A 20,764-nucleotide genomic window follows, 5' to 3' on the forward strand; every position below is an offset into this window, starting at 1 on the left:
ACTTGCAGTGTAGTATCCACCAGTAAGAACTATTAAGAAATAAATATACTTTTCTTCTGTCCTCTGATAAGAACTATTAAGGAAAAAAAAAAGAAGTAAACATTCAAAGTTTAATTTCCTCTATTCCATACCCTAATGTTCAAATACGGAGAGAAAATTACGCTAAGAAAAATTAAAATTTGAAAATATTTTTAGAAATAAGGTTGATGGTCATGAAAATAAATATACTTTTCAAACGATTATTATACTTGCATTTTGTAGGGATAAAAATACCATCTAATCAATGCTCCTTTATAATGGTTATTTTTATTTAATAAGAATAATTATCATTATTTAATCTGTTTTATAACTTAAAATCTGTAAATACATATAGATGTATTAATTCAAAAATAATACTGTAACTTTGAACAAAAATTTTGCTAAATAACACTGCAATTTCACAGTCCTAACCAATCATTTTCTATCACAACGGCTAGTCATCACCAGATTTTTTTTAAAAAATTTTCTGATAAAATAATCATGATTAGGCTAGTCATCACCATACCACGTAAGTTGACGGCTGGTCATAATCTTTGACGACGGCTGGTCATAATCTTTGACGGCTAGTTATCACCATAATTATTTCCTTTCAGACATGGTTTCGGGCAAATAACCATCTTGCTTAATTTTAAACGCAGCTATATAAGCTCCAAACCCGCCTCCAAAACCGGAGAAAACCCTCCCTAAAGCCCTCTACCCGCCTCTCCTCAAATCCCACCGCCAATTCTTTTTCCCCCTTCTCTCCTCCCCCTCTCTGCTGCGGCGGAGGGATTCGTTCCCAGAGATCGCCCCCGAATTCTATAGCTCTTGGATTTCTAGGGTTTCGTCCTCCCGCCCTCGTCTGTTCTCTTTCTTGGCAAATATAAGGAGATCAGATGGCGTGGGAGGACGAGGTCATCGGCCCGGACGTGGCCTCCGCCGGCCTTCTCGTGAGCGAGCGCATCGGCAAGGACGTCGCCGCGCAGCTCGACCTGGAAGAGGCTCTTGAGGCCTCGCGGTACGCGAGCCACCCCTACTCCTCCCATCCGAAAGAGGTAGTCCTGTGCATTCTAGAAGTTCTTGTTTTCACGAATTTTTGATCTTTTTGAACAAATTTTAGTGAACTGATACGAATTGAGGGGAAAAAATGACCATCAAGAAAAGAAAATCCATCCTGCTCCTCCCATCCCAGAAGAGGCAATCTTGTGCATTCTAAAGGTTTCTTGTTTTTTATTCCATCTTTGTTCTTTTTCCCCCAAAAATGTTAATGCCGAGTCGTAATTGACTCATGCAAATCTCGGGGGGGACCATCAGGAAAAGAAAAGCTGCCTCTGCTCCTCTCATAATCTTGGGCATTCGAAATTTTTTTTTTAACTCGAAATTTGATCCTTTTGAATAAATACTGATTTTTACATGCGATGAACTGATGCAAAATCGGGGGAAAACATCAAGAAAAGAAAAGCCACCCCTAGTCCTCCCATCTCAAGGAGGTATTTAATGAATTCCACCAATTTTTTTTTTTCATTTTTTATTTGTGAATAAATATTGATGCTTACGTGTGTCGAGATGATACAAATAAAAAAATAAAACATCAAAAGGAGAAAATAACGATATCATGGAGGTAATTTCAAATGGCTTATACATCTGATTATCACCATTATTGTTATTGAGTTGAGGTAATTCCAATATGGGCTTTGCAAGAAGGATATTTACAGAAACGGTTTCACAGGTAATATGTCTAAAGCAAGTTGTTGGATTCTGTGGCTGCAAACAGGGGCGGCCCAATACATTTGAGGGCCTAAGGCGAATTCAATAAATGAGGCCTCTTTTTTTTAAATAATAATTTTTTTTAATAAATATAAAATATCTAAAAAAATGTTATGGAAATAGATTGCTGTCAAGTACACTATTTCAACAAAGATGCATGAATCTAATAAAGGTAGACAAAAAGTCTCTTCAGTTTAATATAATTTTTGAATGAAAATATTAAAAAAAAATACTTAAAAAAAAAGGCCCATGAAACTGTTCTTGGCAATACTGTTTACCCTGTGAAGCAAGAGCAGAATAGGAAAAGGTCATCCCATGGCGCCTCATGGTCAAAGAATTTGTCCAGAAAGGAACCTCTCTGTAAGAGAAAGTAGGGTCATTATGAAAAATTCACTCTATCTAATTAATAAAAGTCCCAGCCCACCATCTCCCCTTCAAGTGAGTACCCAAGCAGCCACTGCAACATCACGGCACAGCAGCCATTCAACCCCCCCTCCCTCCTTCTCTTTCTCTACCCTCCTTTTCTTTTGCTAAGGACCCATCTCCCCCTTCAAGTGAGCACCGAAGCTGCAACTGCAACATCACGGCACAGCAGCCATTCAACCCCCTCCCTCCTTTTCTCTCTCTACCACCCAAGAGGGGAGAAGAAACCGAGAGGAGAAAATTAAAAGAATCTCCACCCTCCAAGAAGTCCATCTCCAATCCCCCTATCTTTCTTCCTGATGGCCCAGCTGGATCAGGAGTAATGACTTGTGAGGGAAGGAAAACCAAGACCAAAACCAAAAAAGAGAAGGGATGAAAGATAAGAGTGGCTTCAGGCGTGTATCAAGCCAACCAAATCCCTCCTCTCTCTCTCTCTCTCCACCCAAAACAAAACTACTGTCCCCAACTTCCCCAGTTGCCCCTCTGCAGGCCAGGAAACCCTCCACCTCCCTTCCATCAAGGGGGAAGACTCGTAGCCAGCTTCTGCTCCCGGAGGCCTTCCATTGGCCCGAGGCCTTAGGCGACCGCCTCAGTCGCCTAGGGCTCGGGCCGGCCCTGGCTGCAAAGTGACTTGCATAATTGAGGTGCTCTCAAGGTGTTGCCATTTTAGCGACTAGAAGCTTTTTGAGTCTGGATTGCGGATCTAACTCCATGCAATAACCCTTGCCCCCTTGTTGGAAGGTTTTGTTTGCATGCTTTTTACCCGCTTTTGTTTGATTTTGCCTTTTTGACCTTAAATTTAGTTTTTGCCCTGCTTGATTGGCACTTTTGCTTGTCTTGAGGTTTGTTATGGGATTTGATCTTGCAATTTGCCAGAATTAAAAGTATGCTTCCGCTGTCTTCTTATTTGTTTCAACCTATATGATGCCTTTTTGATCCTTTCAGAAAAGCAAAAGGGCAGGAAAACAAAAGCCTGGAAGGAAGAGTAAATGAACTTCTGTAATTATAAACGACAACTTCTAGCTTAATAATTCTGGGTTTCCATCAACATGTACCATACATAATAAAACTAAATCACCACCACAATCTCTTGTTTTTCTGATTTGTATTTTTGACTACTTCATCTTTCTTAGAAACTTCTAATTTCTAGTTTGTGTTTTTGTTTCAATAGTTTTTGTGTGACTTGATCTGATCACTTAAATTTCAAAACGATCATTTCATATTATATGAGTAGCAAAGTTTCCTTTCTCACCATTCTTGTAGATCTGATATATTTCTGTCAACTTTTTTTTTTCCTACTAATATTTTTAACGATACTCTTCTTTTTATTTATGTTCTCTTCCTTTAGTAATGAGTGCTTGTGCTGCAGTGGCCTCCTTTGGTTGAAGTTGTGGAGACTCGGGAGTTACCTCCTATGCTAATTGAGAGATATAATGCAGCCGGTGGAGAAGGAACGGCACTTTGTGGATTTTTTCCTGAGATACACCGAGCTTGGGCATCGGTTGACAATTCTTTGTTTCTTTGGCGCTTTGATAAGTGGTAACGTTGTAGGATGCTAGCCCAACTTTGTTTGGAACTACTCTCCTTTTCTATCTGTCAAACTAAAGTCCAGATTAAATGACATGTGCATATATTTAAAAGTGACATGCTTTTCTACACTTTTTTTATTTACTTCAGTTAGGAAACTTAGGATTGCCCTAGTAATGTTTCATTAAGTTCCAGTAATACAAAATATCAGAAAAATGCTGCAGTTTTACATTTTTCATTTACTTTCCTATACCTTTTTGGTAGCCATTACTGTCATCCCTGTTTGACATATAATTTGTAAAGGTTTTAGATTAGATAGAGAAAACTCCATGATCCTTTGCAACAACATTTTCTTCGTGCTGTGTCCTTCTTACTTGCTGTTTTTGCTTTGATGCTTAGTATATGCCAGGAATCTAATATTTCAAGAGTTTGCTCTATGAATAGGGATGGACAATGCCCTGACTATAGTGCGGAGGAGCAAGCAATTTGTGCTGTTGGCCTTGCTAAATCAAAGCCTGGAATTTTTGTTGAAGCAATCCAGTATCTTTTGGTGCTAGCAACTCCTGTCGAGGTAGAGATGGTGTTGTTATAATTGTTTTTGATTGAACTACACTAATTCTCTATCTCTTGTTAGCAACCCTAATTTATGTTCCAAGTAGCATTGTAAAAACACATTAATAGTATCATCAACGTTCTACTGCTCTATTGAACTGGAATTTTCCAATAAATATCTATGTTGACCCAACACACTATAAATTGCTGAAATGATTTGATTTTCAACATAGGTTGGGCTAAAGTTAACATAGCAAGTCCTTTATGTTCTGCTCCTTCATATCTATGTCACTAACCTTATATTCCCATTATTCACGTTCAAGATATCCACCACATACAATGACCGTCACTGATTATTTGTATATGTTGTGGATTCAATATTGATTGTTTGGGATATAAGGTATTTCCTGATCGTGTACCAGATATTATGTAATGTCCGATAGGATGGTCCGACCATAGAATACGAATATGTAAATAGTGAGATATTTATTGCATGAAGTAAAATACATAGATGCACCTCGTCCCATTTTAAACAATGGCTAGTTCTTTAAATAGTATATGTCCTCAGATTTCTTTTCATCACTTCCAGATCTTCCTTAATTCTCTCCTCTGTTGGTGCTCTATGGCATGAACTTGAGGTCATGAGTAGTATTATTTTCCTCATGGTTGGTGTCTTGCAACACTTCACTACACTTCATCATATACTGGTGCTAATTCTGAGCTGTTGATAATGTACTTCATTTTCATAGATACAGTTTCTGCCTGATTATTCAACTTTTGTATTGGTTTGATGATTCTTTGAGCCGTTCCTGAACAATTGAATTAGAATTTTTAATGTGATATAGGTTTTATAAATTGTTCACTTGTTACTCATAAGTGTTTTTTTTTCTTGAATTTATGAATAGGTCAATGATTTTTTTTTTTTCAATTTTGTTGCTGTTGTTCTTGTTGCTATTGTTCTTGTTGCTATTGTTCTTGTTGTTTCTTCTCCCGTACTTTTTCACTAGTCGCTAAATAATATATTAATAATTTTATAGATTTTAGCTTTAGAAGTTAAATTTTCAATCTTAGAATGAAAAGTCATCTAGAACATTGTAGGTCACATTTGTAATCTTAATCATCCATACATCTCGCTTTTAAAATCTGTCTATGTACAAGGACAAAAATTTAGGATGCCCTAAGGACATTTTTTTAAGGTCATTGGCTCCATTACGATTTCCAGTGGTTATATAACTACAATGTATTAAGTTTTTTAATCAAATATCTTTTTAAAATTGTTCCTACAGATTTTCCTTCCTGGTTACTAGTCCACTTGTGTATTGTAGGGAACTAGCAGGTGAAGTGTGGCATACCATGGTTCATCTTTTTAACCCGTATCGGGTGTACTGTACCATATTGGTAAGGTATTGGTATTGTAACGAGGTTCTACCTAGTTTTGTGTTGTACTGACCACCCGAATTCAGGTGATACTATTGTTGGGTGTGAGAAAAGTTTCTCCCTACCTTATGTCGAAATGGGGGCTACACCATACCATACTGGCACGGTACCAGTACGATAACTGGTACCTGTAGCGAACCTTGGGGCATACAGATGCCGAAGCGAGAAATGATGTCTATTCATCTCTTTCTCTATCTTGTCCCATCTTTTCTTCCATTTGCTGGACCTTCTAGAGGGTACACAATTTAAGCAAACGATGTTGTAGATTACCTAAGTTGCAACATCATGGACTTATCATGCTCCAGACTTAAGATTTGATCATCTAGTCTCCATCACACAGTGGAAAGCACTAAAACTCAAAATAAAGGACTACGTAACTGATGTAAAAAGGTTAAAATCTGCGGTTGAAGTCTTCAAGAAACTTCATGCTTTTAACTAACTCTTTCATATATTCTGAGTTCTGACATTATGTGTGATCTTTTCCTGCTTATGATACTTATTATGGATGTTGTTGTTTGTTAATTTGTTTGGATGGTCTTAGTTGATTCTCATTGGAGTGTGCTGCACTGCTAGTGGGGATGGAACAGATCCGTATGCTGAGCTTTCCTTACAACCTTTACCTGAGTATACAATACCATCAGATGGAGTCACTATGACATGCATTGCATGTACGGATAAAGGTCAAATTTTCCTGGCTGGCCGTGATGGACACATTTATGAAATCCAGTACACAACTGGCTCAGGCTGGCGTAAGCGTTGTCGTAAGGTTTGCCTCACCACAGGTTTGGGCAGTATTATTTCGAGGTATGCATGTCAGTACAACATATGAGCACTATGAAAACCTGCTGCTGCTACTTATTATTGCATCACTTAGTATGTACAAATTTTGCTTTGGTATTCAGGTGGGTCTTGCCAAATGCCCTTAAATTTGGAGCTGTTGATCCAATTGTTGACATGGTTGTTGATAATGAAAGGCACATCATTTATGCACGAACTGAAGGCTCAAAACTACAAGTGTTTGATCTAGGTGTAAATGGTGATGGTCCACTCAAGAAAACTGCTGAAGAGAAAAACTTGATTGATCCCCGTGAGACACAGTATGGGGGTAGACGATCTGCTGGATCAAGAGCAGTTGCACGGGCAGCAAAACCGTCAATAGTTTGCATTGCACCATTATGCACTGTGGAATCAAAATGGCTCCACATGGTTGCTGTTTTGTCCGATGGCCGGAGACTGTACCTTTCAACTTCTTCATCAGGTGGAAATAATTCTTCTGTTGGTGGTTTAACTGGACTTAATGCTCTTCAAAGGCCATCCTGCTTAAAAGTTGTTGCAACCAGGCCTTCACCTCCCTTAGGTGCTGGTAGAACTCAGCCTGAAGATCTGTCTTTGAAGGTGGAAACAGGTTTTTGTTCTGCAGGAACTCTTGTACTTTCAGATTCATCAGCCTCAGCTATCTCCTCTATTCTGATTGTAACCAGGGATTCAAGTATGCAATCATCTATTTCCAGTAACTTTGGAATGGCTGCAAGAAGCTCTCGTGCGTTACGGGAAATAGTATCATCTTTGCCTGTTGAAGGCCGAATGCTCTGTGTTGCTGATGTTTTGCCGCTGCCAGATACTGCAGTCACGGTGCAATCCTTGTACTCTGATGCAGAAGCTTTTGCAGGTTTGAGAGAATCATCTGAAAAGGCTTCTGGAAAACTTTGGGCTAGAGGAGATTTGCCAACGCAACATATCTTACCTAGGAGGAGGCTTGTTGTGTTTAGCTCCATGGGTCTGATGGAGGTAGTTTTTAACAGGCCAGTGGACATCTTGAGAAGGTTATTTGAGTCCAATACACCGAGACAACAAATAGAAGATTTTTTCAATCGTTTTGGAGCTGGAGAGGCTGCAGCTATGTGTTTAATGCTGGCGGCAAAGTTAGTATATGCTGAAGAAAATCTTATAAGCAACACCGTTGTTGAGAAAGCAGCTGAAGCATTTGAGGATCCAGGAATTGTTGGAATGCCACAACTTGATGGTACTACTGCTCTGTCGAGTGCCAAAACTCCAGGTGGAGGCTTTAGCATGGGGCAGGTTGTTCAAGAGGCTGAACCTGTATTTTCTGGTGCACATGAAGGACTTTGTTTGTGCTCATCTAGGTTGCTATTTCCTATATGGGAACTGCCTGTGATGGTAGTTCGAGGGGAACTGGGCTCTGATGGTCGATTTGAAGACGGGGTGGTTGTTTGCAGGCTCTCTGCTGCAGCAATGAAAGTCCTTGAGGCCAAGATTCGCTCCTTAGAACAATTTTTAAGGTCCAGAAGAAACAAGAGACGGGGGCTTTATGGTTATGTTGCTGGTCTAGGTGATTATGCTGGTTCTATTCTCTATGGAACTGGTGTAGATGTGGGAGCAGGTAGTCATAATAAAGGAAGAAATTTATTTGCGACACAAACCGAAAATGCTGATGCAGGAGATGGTTTTGCATCAAATAAAAGACAACGACTTCTTTACACTTCGGCAGAACTAGCTGCCATGGAGGTAAGCAATAACTATGTAGACCCGGCATAAATTTGGGTTCCGTTTGGTTAGCTAACTTTGAGATACATTATACAGGTGAGAGCAATGGAATGTCTTAGGCGGTTACTCCGAAGATCTAGCGAAGCACTTTTCTTGCTTCAACTTATTTCCCATCATCATGTCACTCGCTTGGTTCAGGGTTTAGATAGCACTCTACGCCAGAAATTGATTCAGTTGACATTCAATCAGTTGGTATGTTCTGAGGAGGGCGATCATCTTGCCATGCGACTTATTGCTGGTCTTATGGAGGTGAATATGATTAAACTTATGACTTCTAGATGCTATGTGCATTATGTTTTGTTGTGTCTTCTTACCTACTGTTGTAGATTATAATTGTATACAAGGGTATGTCATGCTATATTTCCTGGCATTTATGGCCTGATGCTGCTTGAGTTCTCACTGTTAGTTGTATGCTTCAAGGATTTTGATACTGGACCATACTGGGCATACTGGCTTGTACCAGTAGAGGGATCTGATACTTGGTAAGGTCCTAATATTGAGTATTGGTACCAGGAACTGGACCGTACCAACACAATACCGGTATCGAAAACCTTGGTATGCTTACTATCGGATGTTATTATTTGAGCTAATTTTGTTATGATCTTTTCAATTGTCCCAGTACTACGTTGGTCCAGATGGCAGAGGCACAGTAGAGGAGATCAGTATGAAACTAAGGGAGGGTTGTCCAAGTTACTTCAATGAGTCTGACTACAAATATTTCCTAGCAGTAGAGTGTCTTGAGAGAGCTGCTGTCACTATGAAAGCTGATGAGAGGGAAAATCTTGCTAGAGATGCTTTCAACCTCTTAAGTAAAATTCCAGAGTCTGCAGATTTGAGCACCATATGCAAACGATTTGAAGACTTAAGGTTAATGCTCTCTTTTTGATGTTATAAAATTTCTGATAGAATCTAATGATCTTATTTCTCGGTTCTGAAGAGTAATATTTGAAAACTAACAGTGGCTCTTTGCATACTGCAGGTTTTATGAAGCTGTAGTACGCTTACCACTGCAAAAAGCTCAAACACTTTACTCCAGGGGTCTTGTAGTTGATGGCAGAATTGATCCGAGAACCCATGATAGTGCCCTTGCTGAACGTGAACAGTGCTATGAAATAATTATGAATGCCCTTCGTTCTTTGAAGGGTGTTGGACAAAGTGGGATGCAGAGGGACTTTGGCAATTCTGTCAGACTTCCTGGTGCAGGATCCGTCCTTGATCAGGCTTCTCGGAACAGATACATAAGACAAATTATTCAGCTAAGTGTCCAGTGGCCTGACACGGCCTTTCATGAACATTTATACAGGACAATGATTGAACTCGGACTTGAAAATGAATTATTGGAGTATGGAGGTTCAGATTTGGTGTCCTTTCTGCAGAGTGCTGGCCGTAAGCCACTGCAAGAGGTTTGTTCTGCTTGAAGTTCAATGAGTTCTAAAGGCTTTTGCTAGATTTGTTTTTTCCAATTATATATGCACTGATATAAATTTGAAACTGGGGGAGCTATCAAAGTCAATGCAAGTTAGACGAGGCATAAGGCCAAATGGTCAAACCATTACAAATGGTTCACAACCTATAAGACTTTAAAAAGACCATGCAAAATCTTTATGTAGGCACTCAATGCACAAACTTATAGACCAAATAATACATCTGAGAGCACATTGAATATGTATTTATTCTAATGGATGTTGAACTACAAGAGACTATTACACTTTCCCTAATATGACTCAACTTTGCTATTCCCCCTGCCGTTCAAGGTTGATCATGCACCTGGAGATTTCACTATATGAACTATGTGCCTTTACAGGCTTTTTTTAAATCTGTATTTCCCATATCTAAAATTCTTCTTTTTCTAGGGAAATTTGTTCAAAGTTCAAACAGCAGTTTGAGCTTGTTATATGCTTGGGTTTCTCTTTACATCGATCCATTAGTTGGAAATTTGGAATAATGGGAAAGATTAGATGATTTTAGGTCTGGCAGGAAGGAAACTCCCAATCGCTGGGATGAACTTGATGCAACGGAACTGGCTAAAAATGTGAAACCTTTACAAATTCTTGCTAGTGGAAAGGTTAATCATAATGGCCATTTGGAAATTTTTGCTTAGTGATGGTGACTTAGATATTTCAGGTTTTTAATCAGAGAAAACATTCTATTGGCACTTCATGAAATTGAAATCTATTTGCCTGTGCAGCAGGGTCTACTGACTTGGATGTGTGTTGTGTTTATTTCTTATTTCATTTCTGTTTAGGTCCGGGCTGTTGCTGGAGTAACATCAACTACTCCGATAGGTGATTTTGATTCACCTATTCCTTCTAGTCACACTAAGTATCTTGACCTTCTAGCCAGGTATTATGTCTTGAAGCGGCAGCATTTCCTTGCTGCTCATGTTCTATATAGATTGGCAGAAAGGCAATGCACTGAAGCAGAGGATGCTCCCACTTTGGAGCAGAGGTATGTGAACAATGATTTCCACTTGTTTTGTCCTCCTTAAGGTTTTAAGATGATTCCTGAACTTATAATAATCCATTTTTAGCCTAAATGGATGATTTACGATCAGTTATAACACATGCTTTCTTGGTGAAGCCAGGCATCAATATCTTAGCAATGCAGTTCTGCAGGCAAAAAGTGCGACTAGTGTTGGTCCTGTCGGTTCAACCACAAATACTGTTGATGATGGTTTGCTGGATATGCTTGAAGCAAAACTTGCAGTTCTTCAATTCCAAATGAAAATAAAAAAGGAGCTGGAGTTGATAGCATCAAGGTCAGAAAACTTAATGGGCACTAATGAAGCTCTTTCAAATGACCCCTCTCTGCAAAGTAACCAAGCAGGTGATGCTGAAATTTTAAAGTCAGCTAAAGACAAGGCGAAAGAGTTAGCGCTGAACCTGAAGAGCATTACTCAGCTATACAATGAATATGCTGTTCCATTTAAGCTTTGGGAGGTCTGCCTTTTCATTTTAAAGATTTTATTATCCTGCCATTTTTATATCAAATATTGCATAAGGAATTAAGGATACTTATTTTATTTTTTAGAGATCATCATCACTGATGGTTTCAGCTATATCAAAAAAATGCTGTAAAAAATAATGTTTCATGCCCCAACTCATGCAATTTGTCTCATCTTTGCCATTGATGTCCATATGCACTTCACATTTGCTTTGCGTGGAATTTGAGTCAGTTCTTGATTTCTGAATGGAGATATTTTCTTTGAAGTTTGATATGCCATATCGCTATACATTCAGTGCAAATCTAAAAATGACGTTCCACCTTGCCTTGAAAGTTTTGGGTCTGCCTTGAACTGTAACATTTTCAACTGAAATGCACTTAGAGAACTGCTAATAGCAGCACAGACATGTGTATGGCATGCCACTATATTTCAAAGACCTAAGAGAACATATGTACTATGCAGTGAAAATATATTAGAACCAGATTTTAATTTTGCTAGAACACATTCAGTCAAAAAGAAATCATACATGCAGACTTAAACTAAGGGTATATATGTGCATGCACGGCAGTTATTGTTGGGGGGTGCAGTCCTTGGACGCTAATGTTTATCTACAATTATAAGCAGGCTAGGACAAAGATGTCTTAACAGTTATGGTGTCATTAACATAGTTGGATTTCAAAATAACTCAATATGACTATTTGCCTTGGAAAAATATGCATGTTTTCGTTCATGAAACACCATATTGCATCACTTGCTTGATGTTATGACTATGGACAACTCTTGCAAAGCATGATATTGTAAGCCCTCAGTCCAAGGTCATACTGTATGTATTTGCATGCTTAGATGCTCAAACATGGATACACTCTCACTCAGGCACATGCATTATACAAACACATGCTTGGAGGTTCACTCCAATTTAATTTTCGTATTTGTGTGTTCATGTTTGAAATCTCTATTACATTTGTTTGTTACCATTATGCGTAGATGAATATTGCAATTTGCTCTAATTAGTATAATGCTTATTTAATTTCATTACAAAAGTTAGGTTGCAATTTGTGTTTGACAAGTTGAAAGGATGAATGTAATCCATAGGGCTCCTTGCAGCTCAGAACATACCTCTTGTAAGTAGTTCCCATGATGACCTTGCACTACACCTCTTTAATGTTGCTAGTACGTACCTTGATCAAGGTTTAATTTGAATATGGGTTTTGGACCATCCATTATACCTCTTTGCTAGCTTATAGTCTATACAAAATCTTCCTAGATGTGTTCCATCAACATCATTCTGTCTTGAAAACTGATTGTATGCGTCATGAACATTGTAAATTAAAGGCTAAGATTGGAATCAAAGTGATTACACTTTGCTTTATATTATTAATTACAGTTTTTGGTAGACTCTTGCATCTTGTTAACAGTTGTCGTTCTGGTATTCTAAAATTTTTGATACTCAAGGCAAAGAGAAAATTTTTTGATACTCAAGGCAAAAAGATCTACTTCTGATCTTACGTACAATCATGATGGCAGATGCAGAATACTGGATGTTGAATCATACTATTACTCCGTCTACGATATTTAATCCCCCTGCATAGTGCTTTTCACATCTTCGAGTTGAGAAATATCAGCACAATCTATTACTCTCAAAAGGGCATATTTTTCTTTTTTATATGAGTGAAAGTTTAACCTTATATTAATACAATATGATCAATCTAAGCACTTCAAGATACCTTGGGAATTGTCGAATAGCTTAATGACTTTCCAATGACAATAATAATCCCCTCTAGGAAGGTTACACCTGAACTGATAAAGATACAAAGAGCCTAATGGATGGATAAAGCAAAACTTCTAATGTAGCTTCCCTTTCCACTCATGCCTTCAATTTACTACAAAAAAATGATGCTGATGGTATCTGTCTTTTGTGACCCTGTTGGAAACAAGTCATCAGATTATGGCCTGCATGTTAAAGAATGAACTTAATTCGTCGACGGTTGATTCAAGGTTATTCAAATTGTGGAATCTGACTTTAGGTTGTGAACTTGGTATATTGTACGGTGCACCTTAAAATTTTTCTAATCGACTTAACTTTTACTTATAGAGTCGGCACTTTAATGTTTCAGATCCTCTAGTTGATTCAGTGTTTTCACTTATAGTTTGAACTTTCGTTGTGTGACCTCCTTTCCACCTGCCATGAGAAAAAATATTTTTTTGTACCTAAATCTATATAATATATTTAGATTCAATACGAACATAAACTTATTGTGAATTATAAGAATTTCATTAAGTTATAATACTGTACATGCTGTCTTTTGTTTAATAACTTCACATGGAGAACTTTTTCTGACTATTTTGTGACATTAGGCACTTCTTTATGTTATTCTGGTACTCACGCCCAAACATTTCATCTTTGTTACCTTTAAGCGTTCTTTTTTTTCCTTCTCTCTTCTTTGTCTATAATGATTGTAAGCTGCCTCACATGATTTATTCTGCTCAGATATGCTTGGAAATGCTCAACTTTGCAAACTATTCTGGAGATGCTGATAGCAAGATCGTTCGAGAAACCTGGGCTAGGCTTCTCGATCAAGCCCTTTCAAGAGGTGGAGTTGCAGAAGCATGTTCTGTGCTCAAGAGGGTGGGGTCAAATCTTTATCCTGGAGATGGAGCTTGCTTACCTTTAGATACATTATGTCTTCATCTTGAGAAGGCTGCTCTGGTAAAAATTGTCTATGCTTCCATCTTGACTATGATTTTGTATATTGTGTTTTGGCTGCTTGTTTTTAGTGCGTGTGATGGTGTTATAGATTGCCATCATGACACATGGACTAGTACTACTGAGACTTGTCCCTTGCTGCTTGTGTGCTGTGCATGTGATGGTGCTATTTGATTGAAATTAATATTAGAAGGCACATGGAATAACACTACAGAGACCTGTTTCCTGCTTCTGTATATTAAATAATTGTCTTTGGCAGGAACGTTTGACTTCAGGAGTCGAATTAGTTGGAGATGAGGATGTCGCAAGAGCTCTTCTTGCTGCCTGTAGAGGTGCACCTGAGCCTGTATTGAGCATTTATGACCAATTGTTATCAAATGGAGCAATTCTACCTTCACCAAATCTGAGACTGCGTCTTCTACGATCAGTCCTTGTGATTCTTCGAGAGTGGGCTATGTCTGTGCTTGCACATAATATGGGAACTACAACAGCTGGGGCTTCCTTAATTTTTGGGGGGGCATTGTCCCTAGAGCACACCACAGTTGTAAAACAAGGAATTCGGGACAAAATCACTAGTTTGGCAAACAGGTTAGTTTCTTCTGATATCATACACATGTTTGTGCCTAATTCATGCTGCAGACCAAGGAATCTATCTTTCAAGGATTATAAATTATGATAGTTCAGTCTTTAAATTGAATTCTTATGCATATGTAGGTGTCCCATATTTTCTTTTCTAATGCTGGAATTATCTTATATATTTTTGTAATATCTATACTGCTCTTTGTCTTCATGAACTAGAGCAGTTCATTTATCTCTTAAATTATTGTTTTTATTTTAATGCCTTACCTTTATTTCTGGTTTGAACTTTGAACACAATGTGGCTGAAACATTAACAAATATATTTAGCAAACAACACAATTCAACATCAGCCAGTTGGAGTTTCGATTGCATTCATGTTTAAATGATATTTTATTATTTCTTGTTTATCTAAACTTCCCTGCTCCAACTCTTCTTTTAGAAAGATTCATTTTTCCCTAACAATGAGCTATTTTTGTTGCCTATTTATGGCTTTTATTTGTTATATTTAGGGATGGTAAGTGTCGAGATTTTAGCAGGGCTTCCATGGATAGGAAGTACTGTATAGGACTTAGATTTGGTTAAATCGGTGAGCCAGAAAGAATTTGAATAGGATCCATATCCTATTAAATATTCGTTTATTTTGGTTCAGTTCAAGCCGGACTAGGACTAGGCAAGGGTAAAGGGTGAGGGTGGATAACAATGAGGTAGCGCAGGGTGGTTGCTAGGTGGGGGAATATTTTGGTGATTGGTGGAGAGAAGGATTAGGGTTTAGGGAGGTGTGGTGAGTTGTAGGGATATTAATTGAAGAGGTTAGGGTAGGGAGCAACCATGCCCATGACAGGTCTCTAAGAAGTGGCCAGTAAGGCTATAGAGAAGGAGGTGGAACTCGGGTTTGGGGTGACGATGATCATGGTTAGGCTTGAGATGGCAAACGAACAAGCTGCTTGCAAGCTAGCTCATGTTCGGCTTAAAAAACTCGGCTCGAGCTTGGTTTGCTTAGTTAGCGAATGAGCTGAGCTCCAGCCGGACCCTATTTGTTCGATTTTTACTCCCATTAGCTCGAAGTTAATTTATATTAATATATGTAATGTGCCGACCCCAAATAGTTGGGAAAATGCTAGATGATTGTGAGATGATTATGATTAATATAAATATTTATATATCTAAAAATATAATATAATAATTTAAGTGAGTAATGTTAATAAACATTTGTATGTTTATCATTTGTTTGATAGCTGTTTTATGTTAACGTGATGGTTAAACAAATTTAGCTGTTCGATAGTCATTAGATCAAGATCCAGTGGCTAGATCTATTGGCCTTGCATGAGACGACTCAAAAACTGTAATTGCACTCTTTCCATATCAGCATCTGCCTCCACCTCCAATCCTATCCCTCATCCCGTCACCAAGACATCTTGAGGAACTCCCCCTCTTCCATAGCCGCCTCCCTAACATCACCTCCTCACAATTGCAATGGATTATTGATGATGCCTCTGCCAGATCACCCTCTCCATCTCTGTATCATCCGCTGCCAGATCTCCCTCCACTTCTTCTTAACCGAGGATCCCTCTCTGCCTTTCGCTCTCACTTCGCCCATTCCATAGACACCTCGGCCTTTTTGAGCTGAAATTTGATCATGTGCAAGTCGAGCTTAAGCTTAACTTTCTTAGGTCAGCTCAAGCTTGATCTGAGCTCGAGCTGACCCTGAATATTTTCAAGCTGAGTTGAACAGAGTGGAGCTTGCTTATGTTCAGCTTGTTTCCACCCTTGGCAGGGTTTCAAGTAATGCTTGAAGAGTGACAGAGGGGAATATGAAGTGCAGCCCAGGGCTGGGATTGTTGGTCATGATTGTTGTGCTTGAGTCCCTCACTGGCAACTTAGAGGGTGTCAAAAGGATCATAACCATGTGTTGAAGCTGGAGTACATCATGGTTGCAACCATATTGTCCTTCTTAAGAGCTGAATGATGAAGTGTGGGTGTGAGGAGTTTGTGGCAGTGAGAAGGGCTTGAGTATATTTTACTGGAGGGCTAGTGGGGTTGGTCTGATTACATAAAGAGCAAATGGAGTGGAGGACCGGGAAGGGGGTTTACCCTCAATAAAGGGAGTTTGTGAGACGTAAGGGATATGCAGGGTTAGCAGTGAGATGGGATGGATAGTTAGTGGGTTCGGTTGCTCGGGAGTGCTGAAGGTTGGATAGGGAAAGGGGAAGAGTTGGATGCTATATTCTCATTATTAGTTTTTTGGGTTTAATTGGTGTTTCTAGAAATGGTTGTGGAATTCAGGCAGCCATGGGGCTGCATAACGCTTAGGCAGAAGGATGGCAGTTTGGTGGATGCATGTGCGCATTGTAATTAAAAAATCAACAAATTGGAGAGCATTCATAGTCATATTCTTGAAAACTATGAATGAATTAAAATGTACATTTATAACAAGTGTGACTTGATGTGTCAAAATATCAAACTAAAACTTTTCCCATTGATTTTATAATGACAGTAACTGATCTTTTTAAAAAATGAAGCATACTTATAATTCAAGTAAATGACGAATAATCAATACACAGTCAGAAGTAATAACTGAAAAAATTAGCAAAACCTATGATGTTTGGGCACAAACAAGATATACATAGGGATTATAGTTTGCCTGCTTGACATCTTGGTCCACCTACCTAACATTTGACTCACTCCAATGGATAGTCCAAACCCGATTGTTGTTTTGTAAGCCTAGACAGCCTGCTTAGGCACCAGCTAGGGGACTAGCCTGCATATGAGGGCTGCCTATGTATCAGTCCTTACGCGGGCCAATAGAGGAACTGCCTGAGCCAGTGGCTGCGTTTCAAAATAGTGGTTCAGACTTGTACATACTAAACAAGGTCCACAGGTTTTCCCATTATCTTTTTTTTGTGATATTCACATACATACAAGTATTCTATATGGTACCATTTGTTAGATGCAATTGTTAAAAAATTAGGTCAGATTCAGACTGCATTATCAGGCTATCAAGCTCATCTTCATCCCCTATTTATGTAGCTATTTCTTCTCTTCAGTAAATGGGTCTTAAAAGAGTACATATAGAGCTCTCACTCCCTTGGCATTCCTGGGCCGCAAGGCTATACAATTTTTGGGTAGTAGGAAAATGCAGAGTAGCTCTATGCTTCTTTGCTATGTGCATCACAAATGCCTTGACCATGTAGCACCTTGAAAAAGATTCAAACCTAAACAGAGGAGGTTCTTAACTGTTTCTTCTATGCTCTTGTTGGTTTCTTGAACTGCTTGCTCTGATCTCCTAAAACACAATGCTATTTTCCCCTCATCATAACATGTTGTCTAAACACGAAATACGTGTTATTGCATGTTCCTATAGCAATCTGATGAATTAAAAGCAACTTCCTTTGATTTCCCTGTAAGTTTTGATCAATGACCATCAAGTTGGAAATATTTAATCAGATAATTGTAATAGATTTGCATGGCTATTCTTTACCATATTTAGAAAAATAGGTTTGATTTCCCTGACTTGCTCTGATTTGTGGTGGTGTGTCCTAAGCTGCACCAAGTTTTATGCACAATCCTATTTTCACCCAGTCAACCTATGGTGGAGCTTGAATCAGCTGTTTCAAGCACGAACTTGTGTGAATGACCCATTCAAACCTGAACTGGTTAGTTCATTTCTTAACAACAACTAATCTAGCACGAGGATGCTATATATGTTGTTATGAAAATCTTAATTGATGCAAAACATTGAAAGGTCAACAAACAAATCAACCCATGAATTCACGTTCTTTAGATATTGGAATTACCATATTTCTTATGCTCTGATGTTTCTGCACCATCCTATTCTAGTTTAGAAGTTAGAGATTAATACTCTGCTGATTATACTATACTTTTATTACTGTATAAAACCGTTCATTATTGTATATTCATTTGCCAAATCAAAATAAACATTGAATTGCTTGAATCATCTTCAACAGAATCCCGATTCTGATTCCACATAAGTGAACTTTCTTCTGTCCGTGTACACTTTGAACATGCCTTGGATTGAAAACCCTCTCTCTTAGAAACATTAAATTGAGATATTTTGTCACTTTTTGTGATGGACACTCTTAAAAGAAACCTTAAATGGGGAGATGTTTTACCCAAAGGGAAATCCAAAGACCCTGGAAAGGGTGGTTCACTTGTTCTTAAACTGCATTATGCATGTTAACTGGTGCTTGCTCGGACATGTCTCTAGAATGAGGCTTCTTAAATAAGACAGCTTGCTGGTGTATGCCTTAATGTTTTGCTATAGACTTTTATCTGAAAACTATAAGTGGATTATGAATGACTCACCCATAGGTGCTTGCCTTTTTCTAATTTCCTTCCATAGTGGAATCCTCTCTCCATTTTGAAATGTTGTTTTCATGATCACAACTAATGAACACTATTCATGTTGATTTGCAATGACAGATATATGACTGAGGTGCGATGTCTGGCCCTCCCACAGAATCAAACTGAGCCTGTTTACCGAGGTTTCCGAGAACTTGAAGAAAAGCTGATGTCCCCTTCTTCTTTTCAGCTATTTTGATGTCCTTATCATTATTTGCGGAATTTGTGTAAGTTATCTCAGTGCATGTATTCATACAAGAATCAAAATTTGTTTGTTATCTATGTGAAGAGGTCAGGAATTCAGCAACTGCATTTTTCCATGTGTGATATGGTTCAGCTTTCTACACCTCCCACTAAGATAAGCAAACAGGCATTATTCTATACTTCTGTTTGGTTATGATGCTACAAACATATTAGACAAGCAGTTTGCTTGTGCATGATGGTACCATTTTAGAAAAGATGAATCATCATCAGCATCAACTTTTTCCTAGAGATGTTCCATTTTTGGTTGAATCATTATCATCATCATCATGTTGCTGTTCCATTCTAATATTCATCCCTTTTTTTTTCTAGAGATGTTCCATTCTTGGTTGATTTCTCTTTTCTGGATATGTTCTCTTCTTGGTTTATTTAGTTTTCAGAAGGGATAAGGTCAAGTTGATTCTAGAGATGTTCTTAGTTGAATTATTTTTCTTTCTAGAGATGCATTCTTTGTTGATTTGGCCTTTCAGAAGGGATAAGGTTAAAATAGGGAGAACTCCAAAACACAGCATTCCGGCCGACTCTGACTCCAGTTGGTATCATCACCACCTTTTCTTCTATTGATGTTCCACTCTTGGTTGGATCATCATCTTTTTTTTTTTTAGAGACGTTTCATTCTTGATTGATTTGGTTTCTAAAAATGGATAAAGTTAAGCCTTCGCTTTATAGTTGTAGTGATAATACATACTAGCAACTATGTTGCAAGCCGGTATCATCATCATACTTTTTCATCATTTTTCTTGAGATATTCCATTCATGGTTGATTTGGCTTTGAAAAGGGATGACGTTGAATCTTAGATCTATTTTTGATATAGCTATATTTACTAAAATAGAGCATATGTGCGATATACGTTACACCTTGTATTAATTCACGACTGGATGTGTGGCTCAGGTAGCATTGCGTCAGAAAAGTAGCCAATGGCTTAAGCAACAGATTCAATGCGAGGAAAAGTGAACGGATCTCTCTCTCTCTCTCTCTCTCTCTGATATCAAAGGGAGGGAGGTGCACAATCAAGCAAGGATGGCTACATGGATATCTAAAAGACCGAGGAAGTGATGGGCTCAGAAGAATTTACTATAGTAATTATTATACGTGGGAACTTTGGGATTTCACTCTCATGATACCGTCAAGCGGCTTGCAGAAAGAAATCCCACGGCCTCACGTTAGAACGAGTCTTCCTTAAACCACTGTGTTACTCGGAAACCAATAAAAAGAAAAAGAAAAAAAAAATAGTTGGTGCGCCCAACTCCATCATGCATCCAATAGAAATGTCCCAATCCAGCTTTCCGTTATATAATAGAATAAAGATAGAAAAAAGAGAAATATTAACTGCACTGCTCGGATACAAGTTTAAAATGGTTCTTATGTAAGCAACCTCCACTCTGTGAAATCAACATGAATTATCGTCAATATCCCCATAGAAGCATATTCTGATTTTGAAGTGTTGAAATGATTAATATTGATAGAAATATGCTACAGATCACCACCATTTTGCTGCTCGGTTCACCAGTCCTACATGGAAGCCTGTAATTAACTGAATAATGTATGAGCACCCCGACTGCCACTACTTAACCCTCGTGTACAGCACCAATCCCTGACAACCACACCAGACCAGTTAACTGGGCAA

General features: G+C 38.4%; 1 protein-coding gene across 1 annotated transcript; it reads left to right on the forward strand.

Annotated features, from left to right (window-relative positions):
* Window positions 1-659: 659 nt before the first annotated feature.
* Window positions 660-19,256, forward strand: LOC103695898 (nuclear pore complex protein NUP155). The gene is made up of 13 exons (XM_008777348.3): window positions 660-1,073; window positions 3,578-3,747; window positions 4,180-4,306; window positions 6,266-6,528; window positions 6,627-8,250; window positions 8,326-8,538; window positions 8,909-9,156; window positions 9,269-9,692; window positions 10,535-10,737; window positions 10,874-11,228; window positions 13,722-13,940; window positions 14,197-14,525; window positions 18,957-19,256. Exons 1-13 carry the CDS (start codon window positions 915-917, stop codon window positions 19,072-19,074), a joined length of 4,452 nt encoding a protein of 1,483 aa, XP_008775570.2. The 5' UTR covers window positions 660-914; the 3' UTR covers window positions 19,075-19,256.
* The last annotated feature ends 1,508 nt before the right edge of the window (window positions 19,257-20,764 follow it).

Source organism: Phoenix dactylifera, chromosome 8, assembly GCF_009389715.1.
Source record: "Phoenix dactylifera cultivar Barhee BC4 chromosome 8, palm_55x_up_171113_PBpolish2nd_filt_p, whole genome shotgun sequence".
Classification (NCBI taxonomy): domain Eukaryota; kingdom Viridiplantae; phylum Streptophyta; class Magnoliopsida; order Arecales; family Arecaceae; genus Phoenix; species Phoenix dactylifera.